Source organism: Manis pentadactyla, chromosome 2 (genome assembly GCF_030020395.1).
Source record: "Manis pentadactyla isolate mManPen7 chromosome 2, mManPen7.hap1, whole genome shotgun sequence".
Taxonomy (NCBI): Eukaryota; Metazoa; Chordata; class Mammalia; order Pholidota; family Manidae; genus Manis; species Manis pentadactyla.
This window is the reverse complement of record NC_080020.1, coordinates 7,400,637-7,423,309: the sequence shown is the minus strand read 5'-3', so window position 1 is coordinate 7,423,309 and position 22,673 is coordinate 7,400,637. Positions and strand designations below refer to the sequence as shown.

Genomic DNA, 22,673 nt, shown 5'->3' with positions numbered 1-22,673 from the left:
AAAGAAATGATCATGTCATAAGCACATATATTAACACAACTTCCATAGTGCACTTTAGCCAAATCTAGTAAAGTGACTTATCAAAAACTACGACAAAGATTAATTACCTCAATTTTGCAGTGCACTTAGTAACAGTAACACCTGGAATTTATTATAGCACCTTTCTTCCTGGGGACTCAAACCATAGAGCAGCCGACTGCTCACTCATGTGAGGTGGATTAATGATTCCAGGTCTCCTGAGTACCATTTAGCCAGTGACTTCATCTCGTGTAATATGTGGCACTCCGGTACCCTGGTCTCTTAGTGGGCCTCAATTGGATAAACAGAGTGTTTCCAGAGAGAAGTGTTATTTATGTCGGCACATCATAATATTGAACTCTATTTGAATAGGGACCAAAGGTGACAAAATTAAAAAGTTCTCAATAAAAAGACTTTTCTTGCATAAAACACATTGTAGTGATACATTAGACAGTTTACACTAAAACACAGGTAACATTGCATCATACTTTCTTCTCCATTTTTTCATGCATACATATATGTGAGAAAGATTCTTCATGGGCTGAAACATTTGTGTATTTATATTTGGGATCTCTATCCTTTCCAGGTCTCTAGAAAATACGCACAATAGGTTGCATGTTTTTAGGGCTGAACTTTTTAGCAATTACATTCTTTCTCATATCCGAAATGCCATGCTTAAAAATCTCATGTTACCAATTCATATCGGGATTCAAAAATTTTACAGGTAGTCTCTTAGAAAATTGCCATTTCTCTTTATGCCTCCTGTAGGTTGAAGCTGATGTGTCCCTTGCTGTGCAGAATGACATTCTAATGCAACGCACTGGTTCACTTAATTTAAACATGGCAGAGGTGATTTGTGTGATTATGAAACTGGTCCTGTGGTTTCATTTTATAAACCGTGTGCATTTAGGGTCTCAGACAGGAGCTCATATTTCCAACCTAAGAATATCACTGAAGCAAGTTTTGTGAGAGTCTGGATTTAATCACATTATAATTTCATGACAGGCCTGTGTGTCTTTAGAGGGAACACCAGAGAAGCCGTATGAGCAGCTTCAATTCAGGAGAATTGTTCTTAAGGCAACAGTGGGAAGGGTTATTCCTCTCACTCCTGCAGGCCCCATCAGTCGCTCTCAGAGGGCTGTAAGGAGAACCCTATGCTCCCCGCTTATCCAGAAGCTTCTTCCAATATGGATGCTTTGAAGACCCTAGGACGGCATGAATTAAGGGAGCCTGCCGTGTTCTCAGCAAACACAGGTGGAGAGAGGACAATCTAAAAAGGCAGGGCCTTTCCCCTTTAGGGTTTATTTGGAAAGATGTTTGATTCTCAATCACTTTCTTTTTGGCTAATCCAAGTAAGGATTTCTTGGCATGGTTCTGAGTTTTCCTTTGCCCACTGTGTCCTTCGGAGAGGAACTGCCCTGTTCTTTGGCAGTCAGGGATGAAATTTAGGGGAGAAATTATACCACTGAATCATCAGAGGGTCAGTCCTTTTGAAAGGATCCCCCCCTTGTCTCTTCTGTTCCCCAGCTTTCTCCTAGACTTGTCACCATTGTTAGCTTTACAATGGATGGTGAGATTATGTGATTACAAGATCATAGTTTCCAAAAGTGCAGAGACCACTGTCTCCTGGGTGCCAAAGACTGCTATGAATAAGCTGGTCGCCAATAAATGTCTATGAAGTAAGCGTGTGTGTGTTTAGGAAAAAACAAATGAGACAATAAATAAAGGAGAAAAAAATTTTTAAGTGCGGAGTAAATCATTGCTACTTCAACGTTTAGAAAGGCAATGATGTGGTGACATGACATTTTGGCTTTCAGAATTCAGTAAGTGCTGCGTGAAGGGAAGATTCATTTAGCCTGCATGCTGAGGTCTATTTTTATATTTAAAAACAATGTATCATTTATATTTTTTGCTTCTTTTGTATTCTAACTTCTTGAGAGCAGGAACCAAGTCTTTTCCATCAGCAGATGCTCCCTAATATCTTTGAGAGAGAACCTAAATCTTGCAGTATTTTCCGGTAGAAAATGATTTAGCAAGAATATAAAAGTATGGCATTACAGATGGGTCTTTGGGATGAAATGAAGACAGACAATTAGGCTGAGGTCGGGTCGTGTAGGCTGCTCTCTGTGCAGAAACACACAGGTAAGCCCCAGCTGACAAGGGCTGTTCGCGGGAAAGGAATCATGAGCTCGGATGATGACGGGCAGAATTCCTGGCACTGAAGCCAAACATGTTTGAAATTTTAAAACACTGCACAACATGAATTGTCTGAATGTTCCTATTTGGAGGATAATTTTTTTCTCTACTGAAGAAGAGTAAAAAGCACACTCTGTAGATCAGTATCAAGTGGACTGTTTTAGCAAAAGGGAAAGGGAAAACACAGGTAAATCTTAATTTTTTCTTTACCAACTGTTTGGTAGCAACACTGTTGAAAATTCAATTCTTTGGGCAATTTTAACATGAGACTCTTGCATATGACCCAGTTTTCAGGAAGGAATTATATCTAGCTTCAAATGCAGAAAGGGTCTTCACATAATTTGAATGGTAAAAAAAAAGATTCAGTACATACTCCATGGTAACGTCTTTGAATACATATTTTACGGTAACAATAGTATTTGCAACTGTCTGAGGATGCAGGCTCAAGTCAGAAGCCTTCATGTATATTAAATATACCCACTTAAACATAAATTTGGGTCTAAGTACATCCACCCAAATGATAATCCACATCCTGTTAAATTTCACTTACAGAGACTGGAGTTGTTCAAGGTTTTCAAACTGGTTCTTATGGAGACACAAAAGAGGATTGGATGACAGATTCCTTTTGGAATTAGAAGGAGGAAGAAAGAAGCATGAGAACATTATTATTTCAAAGATCAAGACATTGCCATTTCAATCTGATGAGAGTAGGAAAAACTTACAATTTTTGTAGAAGCCTCAGGTTTTCAAAAATGTGCAGTGGTAGCTCCATTATCATATTGCTAGACAGGTCCCTGTGGGTGACAGTGAAAGTCAGAGGCAATTACATTGGAAATAAATGACATACCTATTACTCCTCATAATTATCATCATTCCATTTGACGTAACAGAAAATGTGCTCCACTTTAACCAACCTGATAACTGGTTGCCCAACTAGCCAAATGGGTGTGCTTCTCCATCATTCTTAGATGTGACACTTTGCTCATCCAGTTCCTGCCTGGAATTTACCCTCAGCCCTTCTCCAGCACATTCCTAAACTGGCTTCAACATTTACTTTGATTTATTTCCTCTGTTTTATGTACCCTATGGACACTTTGATTTCTCCATTGTTTCTGTGATTTCTACTTGGTTCATGTATGATGATATCTTGTTTATCCAACTATACTGTAAGCTTTCTGAAGTCAAGACCTTCATCTTCAACTTATTTTGCATTCCAACTAAGATAGTATTGGCCACACAGTGTCTGCCCAGATAACCTTGACTGAATAAATTCACACATTTTTAACTTATTTTAATATGGTACTATTATTCAAAGGAAACTGAGAATTTAGAACAGAATATAATAGGACTGTCCAATCTGGAAAGAATCATAGGGAAGTATTTCTACAGAGTGTGGAAAAGAGATGGCTTAAGACCTAGAAGGAATCAGGTATCTTTGGGAGTCCAAAATATGCCTCTGAGTCAGAGAAGATGTTAAAAGTGAAACAGATGTGAAGTTGCATAAGAGTCAAACAAAAGATCCTGTTTTTTGGAGCTGCTGATAGATATGTGGGAGTTACAAATAACTAGGACTTAGGTCTTTCCCAAAGGCAGCTTCCAACTAGGGTAAGCAGCTAGATTATAAAGCTGGGATGGAACCAAGTGCTATTACAGAAGTACAGATAAACACCAAGGAAGAAGTCGTCAAAGTGGGCCTGGGAAATTAGGAAGTGTTTGGTCAAAGCTTGGTGATTTTTATGGGTGGAATAAAAGAAGAGGATCATTCAGGTGAGGGTTAAGCAGAGACAGAGAAACAGACGTTGGTAATTCAGGACATCTGCAGGAGTCAGCAAATGGTCCGACGTGGGTAGAGGGGGAAATGTACTGGAAGATACGGAGACAAAATGGGAAGGCCACGGGTACGTTCCGAAGCAGGGTTTCCCGTAGTATGTCCAGGCGTCGGGATCAGGGAGGGGGCTGGCAAAGAGCATATTCACGGTGCCCACTCCAGAACCATTAGGCGAGAATCTCTGGAAGGGAGCCTGGTAACCTGCAATGTGAAGCCCATATCCCCTGTGGTTCTTCTGAACATTAACATTCAAGAACTGTGTCAAAGACTTTGCTCAACAGCAGGCACCAAGGAGCGAGGACATTAAACAGCACGGTGGCATACGTCCCATGTTCTGACTGTGGGGTGATGATTCTTCATGGTGGCATACGTCCCATGTTCTGACTGTGGGATGATTCTTTCAGAAGCCTGAGAAGTCATAGAGGTAAAGGAGAGAGACCAGGCCGGAGGCTCTGGCCCTGGCCCAGGGGGGAGCTGCTGGGGCTTCAACGGGGCACGGACAGGGCTTGCGGTCGGCTGGGGTGTGAGGAGTAGAGATGGGCAGAGGGAGATGGAGCCACCTTCCAGCCAGCTGCTAGGAAGGACGCCGACAGCACTAGGGCAGCAAGTCCGGGGGAAGAAAGCTGGCAGTGGGGTAAGGGTCATGTGCAAATTACTTCTGAGGTGCTGCTTTGACATCCCAGTGGAGACATCCTGGGAATTCTGGAAATTCTGATCCGATGCTCCAGATGTGAGGAGCACACCTGGGTCATGTGCAGAAGGAGAGCTACAGGTATGCAGGTAGAGAGAGCGTGCCAACAGAGCAAGAGGATGATGGTCTGTGTACCTAGAAAACGTTGAAGTGTCCATTGAAAAGTCAAGTTGAAAATCAAGGACAGTCTTTCGTGGGGAACAGACTTTAGTGGCCTCAACTAAGTGTGCCTATTGCTCTCTGGGAGGGGTGTCTTGAAATCCCTCCACCCGTGTAACCCGAATTCAAGTGTCCATCCTCCCAGGTCTGCTCACAAATGTCCCTGCAAGGACTGAGTGAGCTCTTCTGAGGGAGCTGTCTGTAATTTTTTGCCATCGCATGATAACATTTTCAATTCTAATGCATCGTCTTGCACATAGTAGGTACTCCTAAATATTTGTGGATTTGACTTATGATACTTACTGATTAGATTGAGTTAACTTAATTATTTGGGGATTAGTTTTCAAATTACTCTTACCGAGTTATTTTTTTCCCAGCCCTTTCTGGAGGTCAGTACAAGGCATACAGAATGGGGGAGAGATTAATTTAGAAATTATTTTCCATTTTTACGATTTAGATCAGGAGAAGGATTTCTCTGCCCTAATTGCTATGATTTGTAATGTAACAGACTTAATTTTAACTTCCAGTGATACATAATTGCATTGGTAGCAATGAATTAATAGCAGGCCAGATGCTTTTTACAAGGCTCAGATCTACCAACATATATTTGGACAGAAAAAAATTGCCCAAGCTCTCTGAATATTTTTCAGTGAACCTACTCCTACTCTTCATGCTGGATATTTGTATTTTTTTCATCTACTCTAGAGGCAATAAGTGTCTTCATTCCTTTGTTCCATTATAATTCATATTATTTTAGTCAGTCACTTATTCATTCAGCAAACATTTATTGAGAATTACCTATACTCCAGCCATTAGACATGATGATCCCTGAGTTTAAGGAGCTATGGAAAACTCATTTATCACAAACACACACACTCATATATATGAAATAACCCAAAGAAAATAGGGAAACTAGAATAAGTTAAATCCATATTAAGCCCACTGTCCAATTTTCATTTGCTTTTGGCTTTAGGATAATGTTGGTTTTCTTAATTGATTTTGAATATCTGGTATTCTGCAGGATTTTGATTGCTGCTAGTGGAAAGGCAGTCTCACTTAGTCATTTGAGTTTATAATCTAAGAACAAGCAGTCAGATTTTCCTGGTAGACAGTGCTACTTACAGTTCTCCTAAATTTTTTAATGAGGCAAATGTCGTCTCTGGAACAAAATCAATTTAATTTCTATGCAGAAACCTGCAAGACACGGTGAGAGTCAGCCCTGCTGTTTGCATCTGGCGTAACCACCCGCTCTCACTGGGAGCTGCCGTTGATCTGGGTGTAACTTAATGAGCCTCCTTTGAAGTCCTGAAGTGAGGCATGTTCTGGGGTCGAGCACAGGCAGGAGTTTCTCACAGAGGATACCCGGATGTCCAGGAACTGCTGCCATAAGTTATTGGGGGTGCTGCGTGTGGTCTATAAAGTGGCACCTTGTTTGGATTCTCGTTACCTTAGAAAGTGTTTCTTTCCTAATATTCCCAGGTGTAATGTTAAGTCTGGACATTGTTAATAGTTTTCAGAGAGGCTGTGAGACAATCCTTGCATAAGGAATGTTCCTTAGGAGAATATCAGAAAAAGCAATGCTTGAACCAACCTCACAGCAGTTTCTGGGGCCACAGACAAATTTTAAATGTGGTGGGGGGATGGTGTTTTTACATTTCCTTTGTCTAGAAATGTACTCCTCCAAGAATAACAGCAAAAGGACGGGGTCAGCAGCTAACTGCCTTACAGAGGTGTTAACACGTAAGATGATGAGTATGAAAGTGATGCAAAAGCTACACGGAGCTATCAAAAAAAATAGAAGCCATCAATGTAATTTGTTTGGTTTCAGTGTTCTTTCTCGTTATCCATGAGAAAAATTAATAAATTCTGCATCTCCTAAGTGGGATAGATTCTTTCCTCATTAAATATGCTAATCTGCAATCTAATTAATAAATACGCCCCCTGGCAGTAGCCTTATCTCTTCCCTCTTGGAGAAGAGGGGTTAAGCCACTAGGAATGGATATACTCTGATTTTTCTTTTCCAACCATCCAGCCAGCCAACAAACATTACCAAGTGCTTACTACATGTGGACAGCTAAGGCTAAAACAAAGGCAAAACTCTTGGCTTTTTAAGCTTACCAGTGCAAAATTTGCCCATTCACTGATCTGTCTGCCCTTCTGACTCCATAGAAACATAATCAGTAATCAGAATCACCAATCAGAACCTTTGGCCAATCAGAATACATTAGACAGTCTTCCTTTTAGAATAAAATTATGGCTTTCTTCTTTAGAGAGAGAGAGACATCAAGTAATCAGTGTGACTGGCGGTGACAGCTAATTGTCAATTAGCTAACCACTTTCACACACATTATCCCATTTCCTTGGTGATGATGGGCTGGGTACCAGTTCATCGGAGAGGATGCACAGAAATGATGATTGCTCTCAGATAAAAGGAGAGCCGCTGGAGACCTAAATGGTGGGTGGATGAGCATAAGGCCCAGCCCCTCCATCGGGATCAAAACCCATGTATGCATTTTCTAATACTGCAGTGTCAGACCAAGGCTGTAAACAGAACACAACTTTAAAATTCCTGGTCAACATTTTCGTGTGATTTCCAAATCTTTTGGGCTTCCCCTCACTTGCTGAATTCCTTTGCATACTTACAGCACAGTGAGTGAACTGCATGACAGAAAGGTGGAATTCGTAAGGTATTTTATTCCATTGCCTTCCAAATCCCTAAAAAGCATGGAGGAAAAACATTTTTAATGTTTTTGCACAAATCATGTACCTAGAGGCACCTTTTGTTGACATAACAGCTCTGAGCTTTATTTTTACTTCATTCCAAGTTTTATGTCTTCCTCCTAATTATTGTGGGGCTGGTATAATGAACATTATGCCTCCTTTCCCCTTCCAATTAATACTAGAACTTAATAAAATTGAGGGAAAGAGCAGCCCATCATTTTACTGAGTGTCTCTCTGCGCTGAATACCATGCTATTAATTACCATAATGTCGCCACCAGAATAGCAGTAACTACAATCTATTGGGCTTTGATGGTACCAGGTGCTGTTCTGAGGGCCTAACACAGCACTGCCCCTAAGCTGGTATCATTAGCCCCCTTTTCACATAAGAGGGATTCGACGCTTGGAAGTGCACTTTCCTTCCTGTCACATCGCTGGTAAGTGGTGGGACCGACCTCCTTATCCAGGTCTGTCTGAGTGTAAACACTGACCATGGCATCATAGATTGTTACCTCCCTCATTTCCCCCCAACATCAGGAGGATATGTTTGTCTCTGTTTTGCTGAAGGGGAAATTCAGGCCAAAGGTGCCTTTCAAATACTGAATTGCAGAGTCAGGATGCGCGTCCCATCCTGCGAAGTGGAAAGCCAGGGCTCTCTCTGTGGGGGGCCAGGGACGCTGTTGCTGAGCGCAGCGCCGCTCCCAGGGTGGCTGTGGGGGGCCTCCGTCCCCCGGAAACTTATTAGAATAAAAGATACTGGGCTCCACCCCAGACCCTGGATCTTAAACTGTAGCAACCATCTATGCTAACAAGTGCTCGCCTTGTTTGCGATGCCCGCTGATGCTTTAGAAGCCCTGGTGGAGAGATGACACCATGCCGATGGCTCCTTAAAACAAGGGTGGCACACGTACCCCGGGAACGCCCTCGGCTACACTGCTGCATTGCTGCTTCCTGCAGGGCCTCAGAACGAGAGACTCGACTTTTCTGCCAACTTGTATTTATAGTTAGTCTTGGACAGTCTTCCTTATCTATGATAATAGGCATTTTGCTGCCTTTGAACCTTAACTCATGTTCACACTGAAACCACCAATCCATTTGTCATTTCCCTTGAAACCCTATTTTAAAGCCATTTAGGCGGTCTTGTAGGAGCTTAATATTTTTTTCACTGTCTAAATATGGATTAAAATAATAAGCACTGTAGCCTCTTAAAAGTCTGAATCTCATTAAATGGGGAAAATGTTTTTATATCCCACAAGTGTTAAGAGTGGCACACTCACATGAGACCTCTACTGACTTAAAAGCCTTTTGATGGCAGGTGTATAAATAAATACAAAAAAATTAGTAAATAAATAAAAGGTATCATCCCTGATTTGGCAATGAGCGGAGGGGACAGTACAGTCACATGTCACAGGGCAGGGAGTCACTGACTGTGACAGTATTGCCTGTCTCAGGAGACTGAGAAGGTCAACATGACACGGAATGGCAGGTAGTGGTGGGGAAACCATGGAGTGACTTACGTAAATGCTTTAATGAAGTATTGGTTAAAAGCTAACAAGTAATGGAAATGGTTTAGCACATTCATTTAATAAGGATTTGTTGAGCACTTATTACGTGTTGATCATGGTGTCCATATTGGGATATAAAATCACAAGATAGGTTTCTGCCCTCAGAATTTACAGAACCGTACAGGGCAAACAAGTAAATGAATGAATCTATGCTGATAGTACTGTGAGATAGGGGTGTGGTGTAGACAATGGGTGGCTTGCTGAAGTCTGTTCATGGTGTATGGGAACATGGAGGCAGCCATGGAAATTGGTTGGTATGTCTGGGGTGGCTTCCTGGAGTGATGCTTAAGTGGACTTTTGAAGGAAATGTTGGAGTTGATAAAAGGAATAACCGAGCAAGACTGTTAAAGGTGAAGAAACAGTATGTGCTCAGGAAATTGGTCAGAGGAGCTGTGGATTGGTGGCACATGAAAAGGGCGGGCAGGGAAAGAGACTTGATGGGGGGAGGGATAGAAAATGTGGGGTCCTGAGTGCTTTGGGGGGAAGTTTGAACTTGACCCTGAGAGCCATGGGAATTCTCCAAAGATTTAAACCAGGAAGTAACATAATGGGATTTGGGGTTTGTAAAGAATATCATGGGTGGGCTTTTTCTGTAATCATGAATTAACTTCAGGATTAGTTTCCTTAATCCAGGCAAATAGCAAATTAACCCTTAAGTGCATACTCACATCCAGTTGAGGTGAGGCATTTGGGTGCACATCTCCTTGGGAAGGGCTTCTAAGTGGTTATTAACCATAGACCTGAACACAAATAAGACATTAGAAACACAGTGACCTGCCACTTTGCCAACAGTATTTTTACTATTTCCACAAATTGAAAACGTGCATGCTAAAATCGATAAAGTAGGATGAAGAATATAAATGTAACTGCCTCTTCAGAATGGCCTCTAGACATGGATATGGTGTCGGTAAAGGAGCAGACGTCATAGAAACCACAAATGGAAAAGTACAATCTACAACCTAGGAAAAAAAATGCACTTTAATTTTATGAAATGAATCAAAAGTATATATTGGGTAATAACTTTGAAGTCCATGGTAATTTTCCTTGTGAATTTCAAATTTACAATCATTTCCAGCATTGTACATCCAAACTTTCTTTTTAAGGGAAACACTAATCATTTATAATATTAAAGGGCTGCATTGGAAACTGCATTAAATCTAAGAAGCAAGAATAGGAGGCATTTGGGGAGAGAAAACAGCTCATCAGCATGTTAAGCGGCATGATTAATTTATGATATTGTGGCCCCTTTAGACAAATGGAAAAATAATGAGCTATATGATCAACTGTAAAGGAACATAATAACACCCTGCTGATAAATCATTCCAGTGTACTAATAAGCACGGAAAATGTAATTATGAGAACAGCTCTGTAGGATGAAGATTTTAGGATTTTCAGTGACTCTTGCTGGGCACAGGCACATTTTCCTCTGTTAGAAATGTAGTTGGAGCTGACCCCCTGGGAGATTCTAACAGACTTCTATGTAGTCAGGAGATAAACATGAATACTATCTTTGGACAAAAACTGCAGATAAAAACATGCCTGAGGACTAAAGGAAATTAAAAAAGAAATCAACTGGTAGACTCAGAATATACGTGGAGCTATGGCCAGGAAGTAGCAACAGTAATATTGTGGCTGGAAAGACAGGAAAGGTTTTGAGTAATACAAATTTTAACTTGATTTTTTTAAAGCCTAAGCTAGTGTTCGGTGTCCTTGCAATTTATAGACAGACGTATCGAAAGGTAGAGGAATACTTACAGGAAAAATAAGGACTTCAATCCCGTAAACAACCGCTGTGAAATTCTGGCGATTGGATTGTCGTCTAGAATTCTGACAAAACACATCACAAACACGTCCAGCATCAGAGACGTTTGTGAAATGAAAGCAGAAAAAAATAAAAGGCCTATGACGATCCTGCTTCCCCCCAACACCTGCCCTTGACCTTGCCGCCCCTCCACACTCGGCACCCGTCTCTCCCTCGAGAGCGTTTCCTGCTCCCCGTGGTGGGAGCTGTCCTTTGCTCCAAATTCCGACAAGCCCCAAGCCAGCCCTTGTCAGGTCTGTCCTGACTGCTTCCTCTTCCTGCTTCCACCTCCCACTGGACTTGAAGACCCAGGTCATACCCTTCACCTCTGGGTACTTGGGTCCGGCACCAGCTGCGCTGATTTACTGACTGAGTCCGGGCTCCATAAATGCTTAGACCTACTGACTGACCAAATGAAGAATGAATGGACAAAGGCTCAGGAAATCACGAATGGTTCGGCATTCGCACGTCTGTGCAAACTCATGAAGGGCTTTGAGGATGAAAGACTGAAAATATTTAAATATTCAAATCACTGGTTTTTAACTATATATGGTATTTTCCTAGAAAATATTAGATGAGGGGGAAATGTGCCTTCTTTCCCTTTACCTTTGAAGCTAGGTACCATTTCATCTTCCTCTCAGAGGTCCCTGATGTAGGATTTAGAGAGGGAGTTAACATGAGCACCTACTATATGCCAGGGGCTCTGCATGTGGCACTTTATATGTGCATTGCAATTCAATCTTCACAACATGACTCTTAAAAAGGAATTAGGACTCCAGTTTACAGACGAGAAAAACGAGGTCTAAGAAGACTAAGAGCGTTGCCTGGAACATTCAGCACGGGGCCACGGCATATCCAAGGATCTGCACGAAGCTGACGTCCTGGCTTTGCCCCTAGAACAGGCCAACCTATGGAAACTGGGCAAATACAGAGAGCTCTGGAACTGATGGAAACAAACACAGGTACCTGGGCTGGAGCTGGGGACTCAGGCTGGAAAGTGGTGAAACGCCAGGAACTATCATATTTTCAGACTTTTCTATGAATGCTCCAGAAATCACAAAAGTCCTGAACTGGCTTACTTTCCTGGTGAGTGGTTTTCAACTAATGGCGTTCCCCCAGGGGCACTGGAAATGTCTGGAGATACTGTGGGTTGTCACAACTCTGGATGCCAGAGCTGCTGGCATCTGGTGGGGTAGAGAGGCCACAGATGCTGCTGACCACCCTAAAATACACAGGACATATTTTCCCCACCCTCCAGTCAAAGAATTATCTGGCCCCAAATGCGAATAGAGTTGAGATTGAGAAAACCTGCTGTGGGTAAACACAGGATGGATGGGCCTAGCAAGCCTACTGCTGGGCTCAGAAGGCCCCCTGGAAAAGTGTGCTGCCAGTTTCCTCACACACAACTTCCGTTCAGCATGCCATTGTCTGAATTGCTTGGGTAAAGTGCTCCAGATCGTATGACAATCAGAAAAACAAGATGCACAAATGGAATTAAGACCAGGATCGTTTGTGGAGGAAGAAAGAGCTAGCATACTTACAGCCAAGTTAGCTGATGCAAGTCTTTGAATACTCCAGGTCTGAGAGCTGTAATGCAGTTGTGGCTGAGATATCTACAAACAGCATGGGAGAGTTAATTAGGCAAACTCGATACTGTCTGTCATTCACATATAATTAGAATATGAGCTTCTCATGATGATTATGAAGTATGGACATCTGTTTCTGAAGGCACTCTACCATCTGAGCGGAAGAGGAAAAATCAAAACACAGCCAAGAAATACAGATATCCACAAGCCTAGTGTTTGCAATCACGGGGCCAGTCTTGGAAAGTGCCCCAGAATAGTGTGTTGGAATGTTATAGTACGTTAGAGTATATGACTGGAATAAATATGTGGGGCAATTTTTGCTTTTGTCCTTTTGGGTCACATCCTTAAAAGACTAGCATTTTAAGAAGGTACATAGGTAAGTTCGCAAGGCTTAGAAAAAATAAAATGCTCAAAAATTGTGTAACTAACCCTCACTTGAGAAGATAAAGTTAAGAAGAACCTTTGCATCCACCTTATGGTAAAACTAGGAATATTTTAATAATTCTTTCAGCATAATAATGAATCTAAGTACTTTGCGATAACCTGTTCCTCCTGTTTCTTTATAGTCAAATCATCCCTTTTAAATATACCATTCTACCCTTTAATCTATACTGAAAATTGTACTCATAATATAATTATAAAGAAGTTACTCACAATATTTGCAGATTATGTAATCCAAAACATGCTTTCCTGGATACGTGTCTAATACAGTTATGCTGAAGGAATCTGGTGGGAATAAGACAGAAGTGCCAGGTGATTATGGTTTTTGTACTTGGTAGGCTGTTGGGTGGGCTCTCCACTTTCTTTAACTAAAGACAATTTGTGCAACTGGTTTATAAACTCCCAAACCCTATTCTCATGTTGAACCCAGCCAATGCACGCTGTCCCCCTAGCACCCCTCCAGTGAGACTCAGGCATGAGTTATTTGGACAACGGAACTCCGGTGCGACGTGTTGGTGGAGGGAACTAGTCCTGTTGCCACAAACCGGAACTCTGGGGGCCTTCTTGTTCTGACTTGCTGGAGTCTCGCACCACATGAGACTGGCCAGCCTCTCACTGCTGAGCTGTCTTCCCCTTTCTGCTCAGAGTTCCAACCTGAACTCCTCATTAACTCCCCAAAAGGGAGAGGAGAAGTCTTAATCATTTCTATTTTGAGATGCAGAGTGAGAAGCCAAAGTCAGCTAGCGAGGTCCCAAGTAGCATCAGTAGTTGAACTGGGGCTACTACACACAGGGTCATGCCTTGTTTAACCTCTAAAGCAATTTAGCAATATAGTATTGATTCAATAATAGCACTGTTGGAAGCAATCTAAGTAAATAATTTCCATTTCCTGTGCTCATTATGGGAGGTTAGGCCTTAATTCATATTTTCTAAAGACCTTTCAGGACAGGAAATAATATCACTAATAATAGTAACTAATGGCACATAGTCCTTTGAATGGCTTTCCTTTCTCTTTTTTTGATTTGGTTTGGCTCTTGCTATATATAATATGTAACATTTTCTTGTTACGTTACTTCACTGCAAATCTATTGCTGAAACATATGCTCATTCAGCCACCTGTGAATCTTGTTATGCCACAGTTATTTCCTAGCAAAACTTCCCAGCCTTTGAGTCATGAATGTTGTACCAGGTATGCCAGGACATTGAAGCCCTCAGCCCCATAGACAGCTAGGTAAAGCAGAGACGAGGCTTCAGTTACCAGCAAACCCATTTTTTTTACCCCAAATGTTGAACAATTACTGTCATTTTATCTGTGTACTGCCACGTGGAAAGATCGGTACTACCGAGCACCTGCATTACATCCACAGCAGTTCAGAAAGCATCAATTTCTATCCTACAAAGTAGACCGGAAGCCCAGAAGACCTTGTACCATTCATTCCAAACCCACAGCCCCTGGACCGTGTCTGTGAGAAGACGCTTCCCAATGCAACATAAATTCTGCCTTTGGTTTAAAGTTCTACTATGAATAAAATAAGCCCATGTAGATCAGTATCCGTTTCAGCATTTTCAAAACCCTTGCAGTGATGTAAGGAAAGTTAATATGATAAATTATGTTACAACAGCACATGAAAAAAGGAAAAGCATATATTATAAGAAAGGTATATTGAAGTTCCTCCTAAATATAAAATGTACTACCTAACTAGTGCTGTTTACATTTTATTCAGGATAAGTAATTCAAAAGCACCATGCACATTTTACCCACATGTTGTCAGTACTGAAGGGATGCATGTAATTGTGAGTTCTGAATCTGACCTTGTGCGTTTGATCTGCATGACTCATCTGACATGTACAGCCTAACTGCCTTCCTGACCCTGAGTTAAGATTCCAATGCCTACAATAATAAAGCCTCCAGTCTTCTATTCAGTCAGCTTTCTGGCACCCTGTTGAGAAATGGAGCCCCAGATATCTTATCTCAGACTTAGGCTGCTGCATTTTCACTTGATCCCCTAGTACCTGCTTTCTTTGCGGAATAGTAGTAGGTGAATATAAGGGGAAATTCGGAAACATGGCAATTTAGCAATGGTGACCTCTTTGTATTCAGAGCTGAGATAGAAGCCCATTTAATATACTTTACATTGAACGGCTTTTCTAAGTTACTAGTTCATGTATTCCTGCTGTTTCAGCTGTCAGGGATTTTCAAGCAGAAACACCAGGAATTTATGTACCTGAAACTAGAGCAAATAAATGCTTTAATGACATACGTGTTTATAGGCTATATTTTAATCCAACATTTTGTATTCATGAGTCAGGCAGACTTGAATTACATTTTGCTGCCAATAATTGCATTGAATAAGTACCCAGTTTAAGAAGGAATTCCTGGTTTATATAAGGTTTATATTACAATGAGGAGGAAAATTGCTGTTGGTTTCTATGGTAGCAGTGATAAACTATTACAGTCAATCTCCTGAATTATATTTTATTTCTCTGAAAGGTCATCTTAAATTGCTCCCCTCCATGCAATATTAGAAAGGCTGCATATTCTAAAAGATTATTAAAATGAATAAACTGATCAATAGTAAAAGCATTCTGATAAGTTGAACAAGAGTTATCCATCTGGCAACTAAAATTTCATTTTGATTTAGGAATTTGTTTTTCTGGATGCTTAAATGACCTCTATTCCACTGTGAATATTTACAGCACTCCAGGCCAGAAAGTCACTTAGAATTAAATATTAAATTTGGTGATCTCCTAGGATCTATCCCAATACAACTTAAAAATGCATATTAAGTTTATTGGCTCAATACAATGTCAACCACACCTTTGGGTAGGCCTTTTCTTTGGTCAAACAGAATAAAACTGAAATTCTTTAGCCAGGAATTTAAATGTCCTACAATTATGATTCAATGATTATGAACAATGTTTCTTTGTTTCCTATGGGAACCCTTTGCTCTTAGAAAAGTGCCCTTTTCTCTATTGTCACAATATCCTTTGAAGATTTCTGATTATGTTTTTCATTCTCCCTGCTGAAGATGCCCCCCACCTTTGCTTTAGTCCTGTGGGTTAGTTGTACACATCATTCCTTCAACAAATAATCATTGATCCTCATGTGTGTTTTGACATATGCAACACTGAGGGGTGGTGGTACATGGTAGTGGGAGAAAACTAGGACCATCCAACTCAGAAGGAGGTGGTCAGTGGGAGGTTCTTCAAAATTCAAGGATGAATGGGAAGGGTTCATAAAAAATGGAATCGTAGTCCAGAGAATGATCTAAGTCATGTTCAAAATTCAGAGACTAAAGAATACCATGGGCAATGGAAATGTATTTCTAGTTATATTTTATAAATAAGTAAATGTTAAGGAAATGACCAAGCCTAGTGTATGGGAACTGTTTTATGATATGATGATAATATATAAATATAAATTCTCAACTCCTGCATTATTCCTGTCTTCTCAGTCCAAGAGATAATCTCAGGACAGCAATGAATAGAGAGAATACAGAGTCGGGGCACTTCAAGCCCAGATGGTAGAATACATTCATCAAAATGAGTTAAAGCCCTCTGGCTTGGGCAATTTCTCCTAGAAATTGAGAAACACCAAAAATGAAAACACTGAATCATGACCAGTTACTGAGGAATCTAGAAAGGAGAAGAGCAGCTGGAAAATTAAAGATGGGAAGCATAGTTCTCATTTTTCAAAAATGGAAAAAGTAGATTTCACAAGCTCTGGCTGGATGAGCTTGACATTTGTTTAGGGAGAGATCGTAGAGCAGGCTCACAGGACACCGCTCTGTGAGCGCCTCGAAGAGGGAGAGAACAGGCACGTCAGACCCTCCTGGCCTTCTTCTCCGAAAGACTGGTCAACAGAAATACTCGGTATAATGTCTACCAGACACCGATCATGTGTTTTCATGGTGTGTTTATGGACGAAACAAAAGACAATACTTATTGTCTGAAGGATGATGATAACAGGCCCTGGAAAGGTGACTTGGCCACACCCTCTCTGGTATTTTACGCCAGATCTTGGGTAAAGATGGGTCATCTTATTTTCAGATGACAGAGTGCTGGGAGGATAGTGAGTAGGTGGAGTTTTGCTACCTTGGTTACTTGAGCTGTTGTAATGCAGACTTTGGAAGAAAAGGTAGTGTTGAAGGACAGGAGAGACCAGGGCTGGGCTGAGGCCGGGGGTTGGAGAAGAGCGGCAGGAGCTGCTGGGAGGCGCGAGGGGAGCGGCCGTGAGGGAGGGTTGCCAAGCTTATGAGCTGCTCTACGAGGTTCTAGTAACACCTTGTGAAGAACTTGAGTCATTCTCAAAGCAGAGTTTGGTCCCTGGACATTTTCCTTGACGGTTAACAATATTCTGAGACTGGACCATGTGGGTAGGCTTCCAAAGGGTCACGATCAGAGGTCTGGCTTCGAGACCGAGCTCTGCTATTCATCAGCTGGCTGACTCTGGGCAAACAACCTCTCTTTCCCGAGTAGGTTTCCTCATCCTGAAAGGGCCCTTCATGATTTCTGCCTCACCTTGCAGATTTTGAGGATCAGATAAGAATTTCAAATCTTGGAACCCTTTGTAAACTTTAAAAAGTGGCATATGAATATAAGGCATTGCACCTTGCATGGCATAGTCACTTAGTGCATATTCATTGATGACGGTCTCCTAGTCTCTTTTCTTTGAGTCTCTAGGAGAATCAAATTGCCTAGAAAGCATCAAATAGCTCCTTGCATCGGGAGAATCCTTGCTGGATGATACTCAGGTTATGATGTGGCACCTAAGTTCTCTCAAAACAGAATTAAGCATTTATTTGGAGAAGTTTCCAGCTGATTCAGGCAGTTAAGGTTAATCCCTACTCTTTTTTTTTTTTTTTTTTTTTATTAATAATTATTTTTTATTGAAGGGTAGTTGACACACAGTATTACATTACATGAGTTTCAAGTGTACAACACAGTGGTAGAACATTTATATACATAATTCTAGGTTCCAGCTATCACCCTACCAAGCTGTTACAATATCTTGACTATATTCCTTATGCTATACATTACATCCCGGTTACTAATTTATTTTACCATTGGAAGTCTGTCCTTTTTTTTTTTTTTTTTTTTTTTTTGTGAGGGCATCTCTCATATTTATTGATCAAATGGTTGTTAACGACAATAAAATTCTGTATAGGGGAGTCAATGCTCAATGCACAATCACTATTCCACCCCAAGCCTAATTTTTGTCAGTCTCCAATCTTCTGAGGCATAACAAACAAGTTTTTACATGTAGAACAAATTCTTACATAATGAATAAGTTACATAGTGAACAGTACAGGGGCAGTCATCACAGAAACTTTCGGTTTTGCTCATACATTATGAACTATAAACAGTCAGTTCAAATATGAATACTCATTTGGTTTTTATACTTGATTTATATGTGGATACCACATTTCTCTCTTTATTATTATTATTTTTAATAAAATGCTGAAGTGGTAGGTAGATACAAGATAAAGGTAGAAAACATAGTTTAGTGTTGTAAGAGAGCACATGTAGATGATCAGGTGTGTGCCTGTAGACTATGTGTTAATCCAAGCTAGACCAGGGCAATAAAACATCCACGTATGCAGAAGATTTCTCTCAGAACGGGGGGGTGAGGTTCTAAGCCTCACCTCTGTTGATCCCCAATTTCTCACCTGATGGCCCCCCTGCGACTGTGCCTGTCTTAGGTTGTTCCTCCCTTGAGGAATCTTACCCGTCTCTGGCTAACCAGTCATCTTCCGGGGCCATACAGGGAAATGTGAAGTTGGTAAGTGAGAGAGAAGCCTTATTGTTTGAAAAAGTTAGCTTTTTACTTCTTTGCATATTTATGCCCTGTGGCTTCTATGCCCAGCATTTGTCTTGAGGTATCTTTACCACTTGGAAGAATTATGATACTCGGTAAATTTGATATGAGGCACGAATTCTATTTAAGGGTTGTGATTAGGAAGGAAGAAGAAAAGCTATAGAAGTAGCAGGCGGAAGAAAACATGGGAAGATTGATTATTTCTTTGACATATCTTCTTGTAGAGTAACTTCAGCATGTATAGGTTTTAAGCTACTACTTAAATTGCACACACACATTAACATAATAGGAGTATAGTTACATAACCAAAGCATATTTGTAATTACCAGCCATCTGCAGTGAAACCAAGAAAACCAGTTAGGCACCTTAGGCATTTGTGAAAACTTATCTATGATATGGTGGATATTGTCCAAATGAACTTGAACAGTCTGAGAGAAATCAGACAAATTAAAACAACCCATTCCTGGGGACTGTTCACATGCCATATGTTCTTTTAACAATAAATAGTTTGTAGTTGTAAGACTTTGGAGCGCTACAATTTGCACTTCTCCAAATTCTTGGTTGAGTTCCAACAGTATAGATCCAGTCCAATTTTGTTGTTTTACTGTATACACAGGCCAGCTTAGATATCTCCTTCCTCATTCCCATGGCAGGTCCAGGAACTGGTGGGATGAGTGCATCTACAGCTGTAGCAGTGCGTGGATCTTTGTTGGGGTTTTTTGATGATCATCTTCTGGCATGAGTCTTCCCGAGAGTGCAGATGTTGGAAGTTCTTTTTCATATCATATCTTAGTTCATTTTCGGGGTAGCCCAATTAGGCTTTGATCCTCTGTATAAACACAAACAGACCCTTTGCCTACACTTTTATATGCCCTTTATACCCTTGTGTAGAACTCGTTGGAGGTTACCACACAGGAACTGCCCTTTTTTTTTTTTTTTTTTTTTTTTTTTTTTTGCTATCACTAATCTACACTTACATGACGAATATTATGTTTACTAGGCTCTCCCCTATACCAGGTCTCCCCTATAAACCCCTTTACAGTCAGTGTCCATCAGCATAGCAAAATGTTGTAGAATCACTACTTGCCTTCTCTGTGCTGTACAGCCCTCCCTTTTCTCCTACCCCCCCATGCATGTTAATCTTAATACCCCCCTACTTCTCCCCCCCTTATCCCTCCCTACCCACCCATCCTCCCCAGTCCCTTTCCCTTTGGTACCTGTTAGTCCATTCTTGAGTTCTGTGATTCTGCTGCTGTTTTGTTCCTTCAGTTTTTCCTTTGTTCTTATATTCCACAGATAAGTGAAATCATTTGGTATTTCTCTTTCTCCGCTTGGCTTGTTTCACTGAGCATAATACCCTCCAGCTCCATCCATGTTGCTGCAAATGATTGGATTTGCCCTTTTCTTATAGCTGAGTAGTATTCCATTGTGTATATGTACCACATCTTCTTTATCCATTCATCTATTGATGGACATTTAGGTTGCTTCCAATTCTTGGCTATTGTAAATAGTGCTGCAATAAACATAGGGGTGCATCTGTCTTTCTCAAACTTGATTGCTGCATTCTTAGGGTAAATTCCTAGGAGTGCAATTCCTGGGTCAAATGGTAAGTCTGTTTTGAGCATTTTGATGTACCTCCATACTGCTTTCCACAATGGTTGAACTAACTTACATTCCCACCAGCAGTGTAGGAGGGTTCCCCTTTCTCCACAGCCTCGCCAACAATTGTTGTTGTTTGTCTTTTGGATGGCAGCCATCCTTACTGGTGTGAGGTGATACCTCATTGTAGTTTTAATTTGCATTTCTCTGATAATTAGCGATGTGGAGCATCTTTTCATGTGTCTGTTGGCCATCTGTATTTCTTTTTTGGAGAACTGTCTGTTCAGTTCCTCTGCCCATTTTTTAATTGGGTTATTTGTCTTTTGTTTGTTGAGGCGTGAGAGCTCCTTATATATTCTGGACGTCAAGCCTTTATCGGATGTGTCATTTTCAAATATATTCTCCCATACTGTAGGGATCCTTCTTGTTCTATTGATGGTGTCTTTTGCTGTACAGAAGCTTTTCAGCTTAATATAGTCCCACTTACTCATTTTTGCTGTTGTTTTCCTTGCCCGGGGAGATATGTTCAAGAAGAGGTCACTCATGTTTATGTCTAAGAGGTTTTCGCCTATGTTTTCTTCCAGGAGTTTAATGGTTTCATGGCTTACATTCAGGTCTTTGATCCATTTTGAGTTTACTTTTGTATATGGGGTTAGACAATGGTCCAGTTTCATTCTCCTACATGTAGCTGTCCAGTTTTGCCAGCACCACCTGTTGAAGAGACTGTCATTTCGCCATTGTATGTCCATGGCTCCTTTATCAAATATTAATTGACCATATATGTCTGGGTTAATGTCTGGATTCTCTAGTCTGTTCCATTGGTCTGTGGCTCTGCTCTTGTGCCAGTACCAAATTGTCTTGATTACTATGGCTTTATAGTAGAGCTTGAAGTTGGGGAGTGAGATCCCCCCTACTTTATTCTTCTTTCTCAGGATTGCTTTGGCTATTCGGGGTCTTTGGTGTTTCCATATGAATTTTTGAATTATTTGTTCCAGTTCATTGAAGAATGTTGCTGGTAGTTTCATAGGGATTGCATCAAATCTGTATATTGCTTTGGGCAGGATGGCCATTTTGACGATATTAATTCTTCCTAGCCACGAGCATGGGATGAGTTTCCATCTGTTAGTGTCCCCTTTAATTTCTCTTAAGAGTGACTTGTAGTTTTCAGAGTATAAGTCTTTCACTTCTTTGGTTAGGTTTATTCCTAGGTATTTTATTTTTTTTGATGCAATTGTGAATGGAGTTGTTTTCCTGATTTCTCTCTCTGTTGGTTCATTGTTAGTATATAGGAAAGCCACAGATTTCTGTGTGTTGATTTTGTATCCTGCAACTTTGCTGTATTCCGATATCAGTTCTAGTAGTTTTGGGGTGGAGTCTTTAGGGTTTTTTATGTACAGTATCATGTCATCTGCAAATAGTGACAGTTTAACTTCTTCTTTACCAATCTGGATTCCTTGTATTTCTTTGTTTTGTCTGATTGCCGTGGCTAGGACCTCCAGTACTATGTTAAATAACAGTGGAGAGAGTGGGCATCCCTGTCTAGTTCCCGATCTCAGAGGAAATGCTTTCAGCTTCTCGCTGTTCAATATAATGTTGGCTGTGGGTTTATCATAGATGGCCTTTATTATGTTGAGGTACTTGCCCTCTATTCCCATTTTGCTGAGAGTTTTTAACATGAATGGATGTTGAACTTTGTCAAATGCTTTTTCAGCATCTATGGAGATGATCATGTGGTTTTTGTCTTTCTTTTTGTTGATGTGGTGGATGATGTTGATGGACTTTCGAATGTTGTACCATCCTTGCATCCCTGGAATGAATCCCACTTGGTCATGGTGTATGATCCTTTTGATGTATTTTTGAATTCGGTTTGCTAATATTTTGTTGAGTATTTTTGCATCTACGTTCATCAGGGATATTGGTCTGTAGTTTTCTTTTTTGGTGGGGTCTTTGCCTGGTTTTGGTATTAGGGTGATGTTAGCTTCATAGAATGATTTTGGGAGTATCCCCTCCTCCTCTATTTTTTGGAAAACTTTAAGGAGAATGGGTATTATGTCTTCCCTGTATGTCTGATAAAATTCCGAGGTAAATCCATCTGGCCCGGGGGTTTTGTTCTTTGGTAGTTTTTTGATTACAGCTTCAATTTCGTTGCTGGTAATTGGTCTGTTTAGATTTTCTGTTTCTTCCTGGGTCAATCTTGGAAGGTTATATTTTTCTAGGAAGTTGTCCATTTCTCCTAGGTTTCCCAGCTTGTT

The 22,673-nt window shown here is 40.8% G+C and overlaps 1 protein-coding gene across 1 annotated transcript in view; it reads right to left on the bottom strand.

Annotated features, from left to right (window-relative positions):
- Positions 1–22,673, bottom strand: part of LOC118928253 (relaxin receptor 2) — a 77,105-nt gene that overhangs the window by 19,835 nt on the left and 34,597 nt on the right. The window contains 9 exon segments of the mRNA XM_057491718.1: positions 537–608; positions 2,765–2,836; positions 2,937–3,008; positions 6,015–6,086; positions 7,536–7,607; positions 9,845–9,916; positions 10,932–11,003; positions 12,519–12,590; positions 13,218–13,289. Coding sequence (XP_057347701.1) covers positions 537–608; positions 2,765–2,836; positions 2,937–3,008; positions 6,015–6,086; positions 7,536–7,607; positions 9,845–9,916; positions 10,932–11,003; positions 12,519–12,590; positions 13,218–13,289 — 648 coding nt within the window.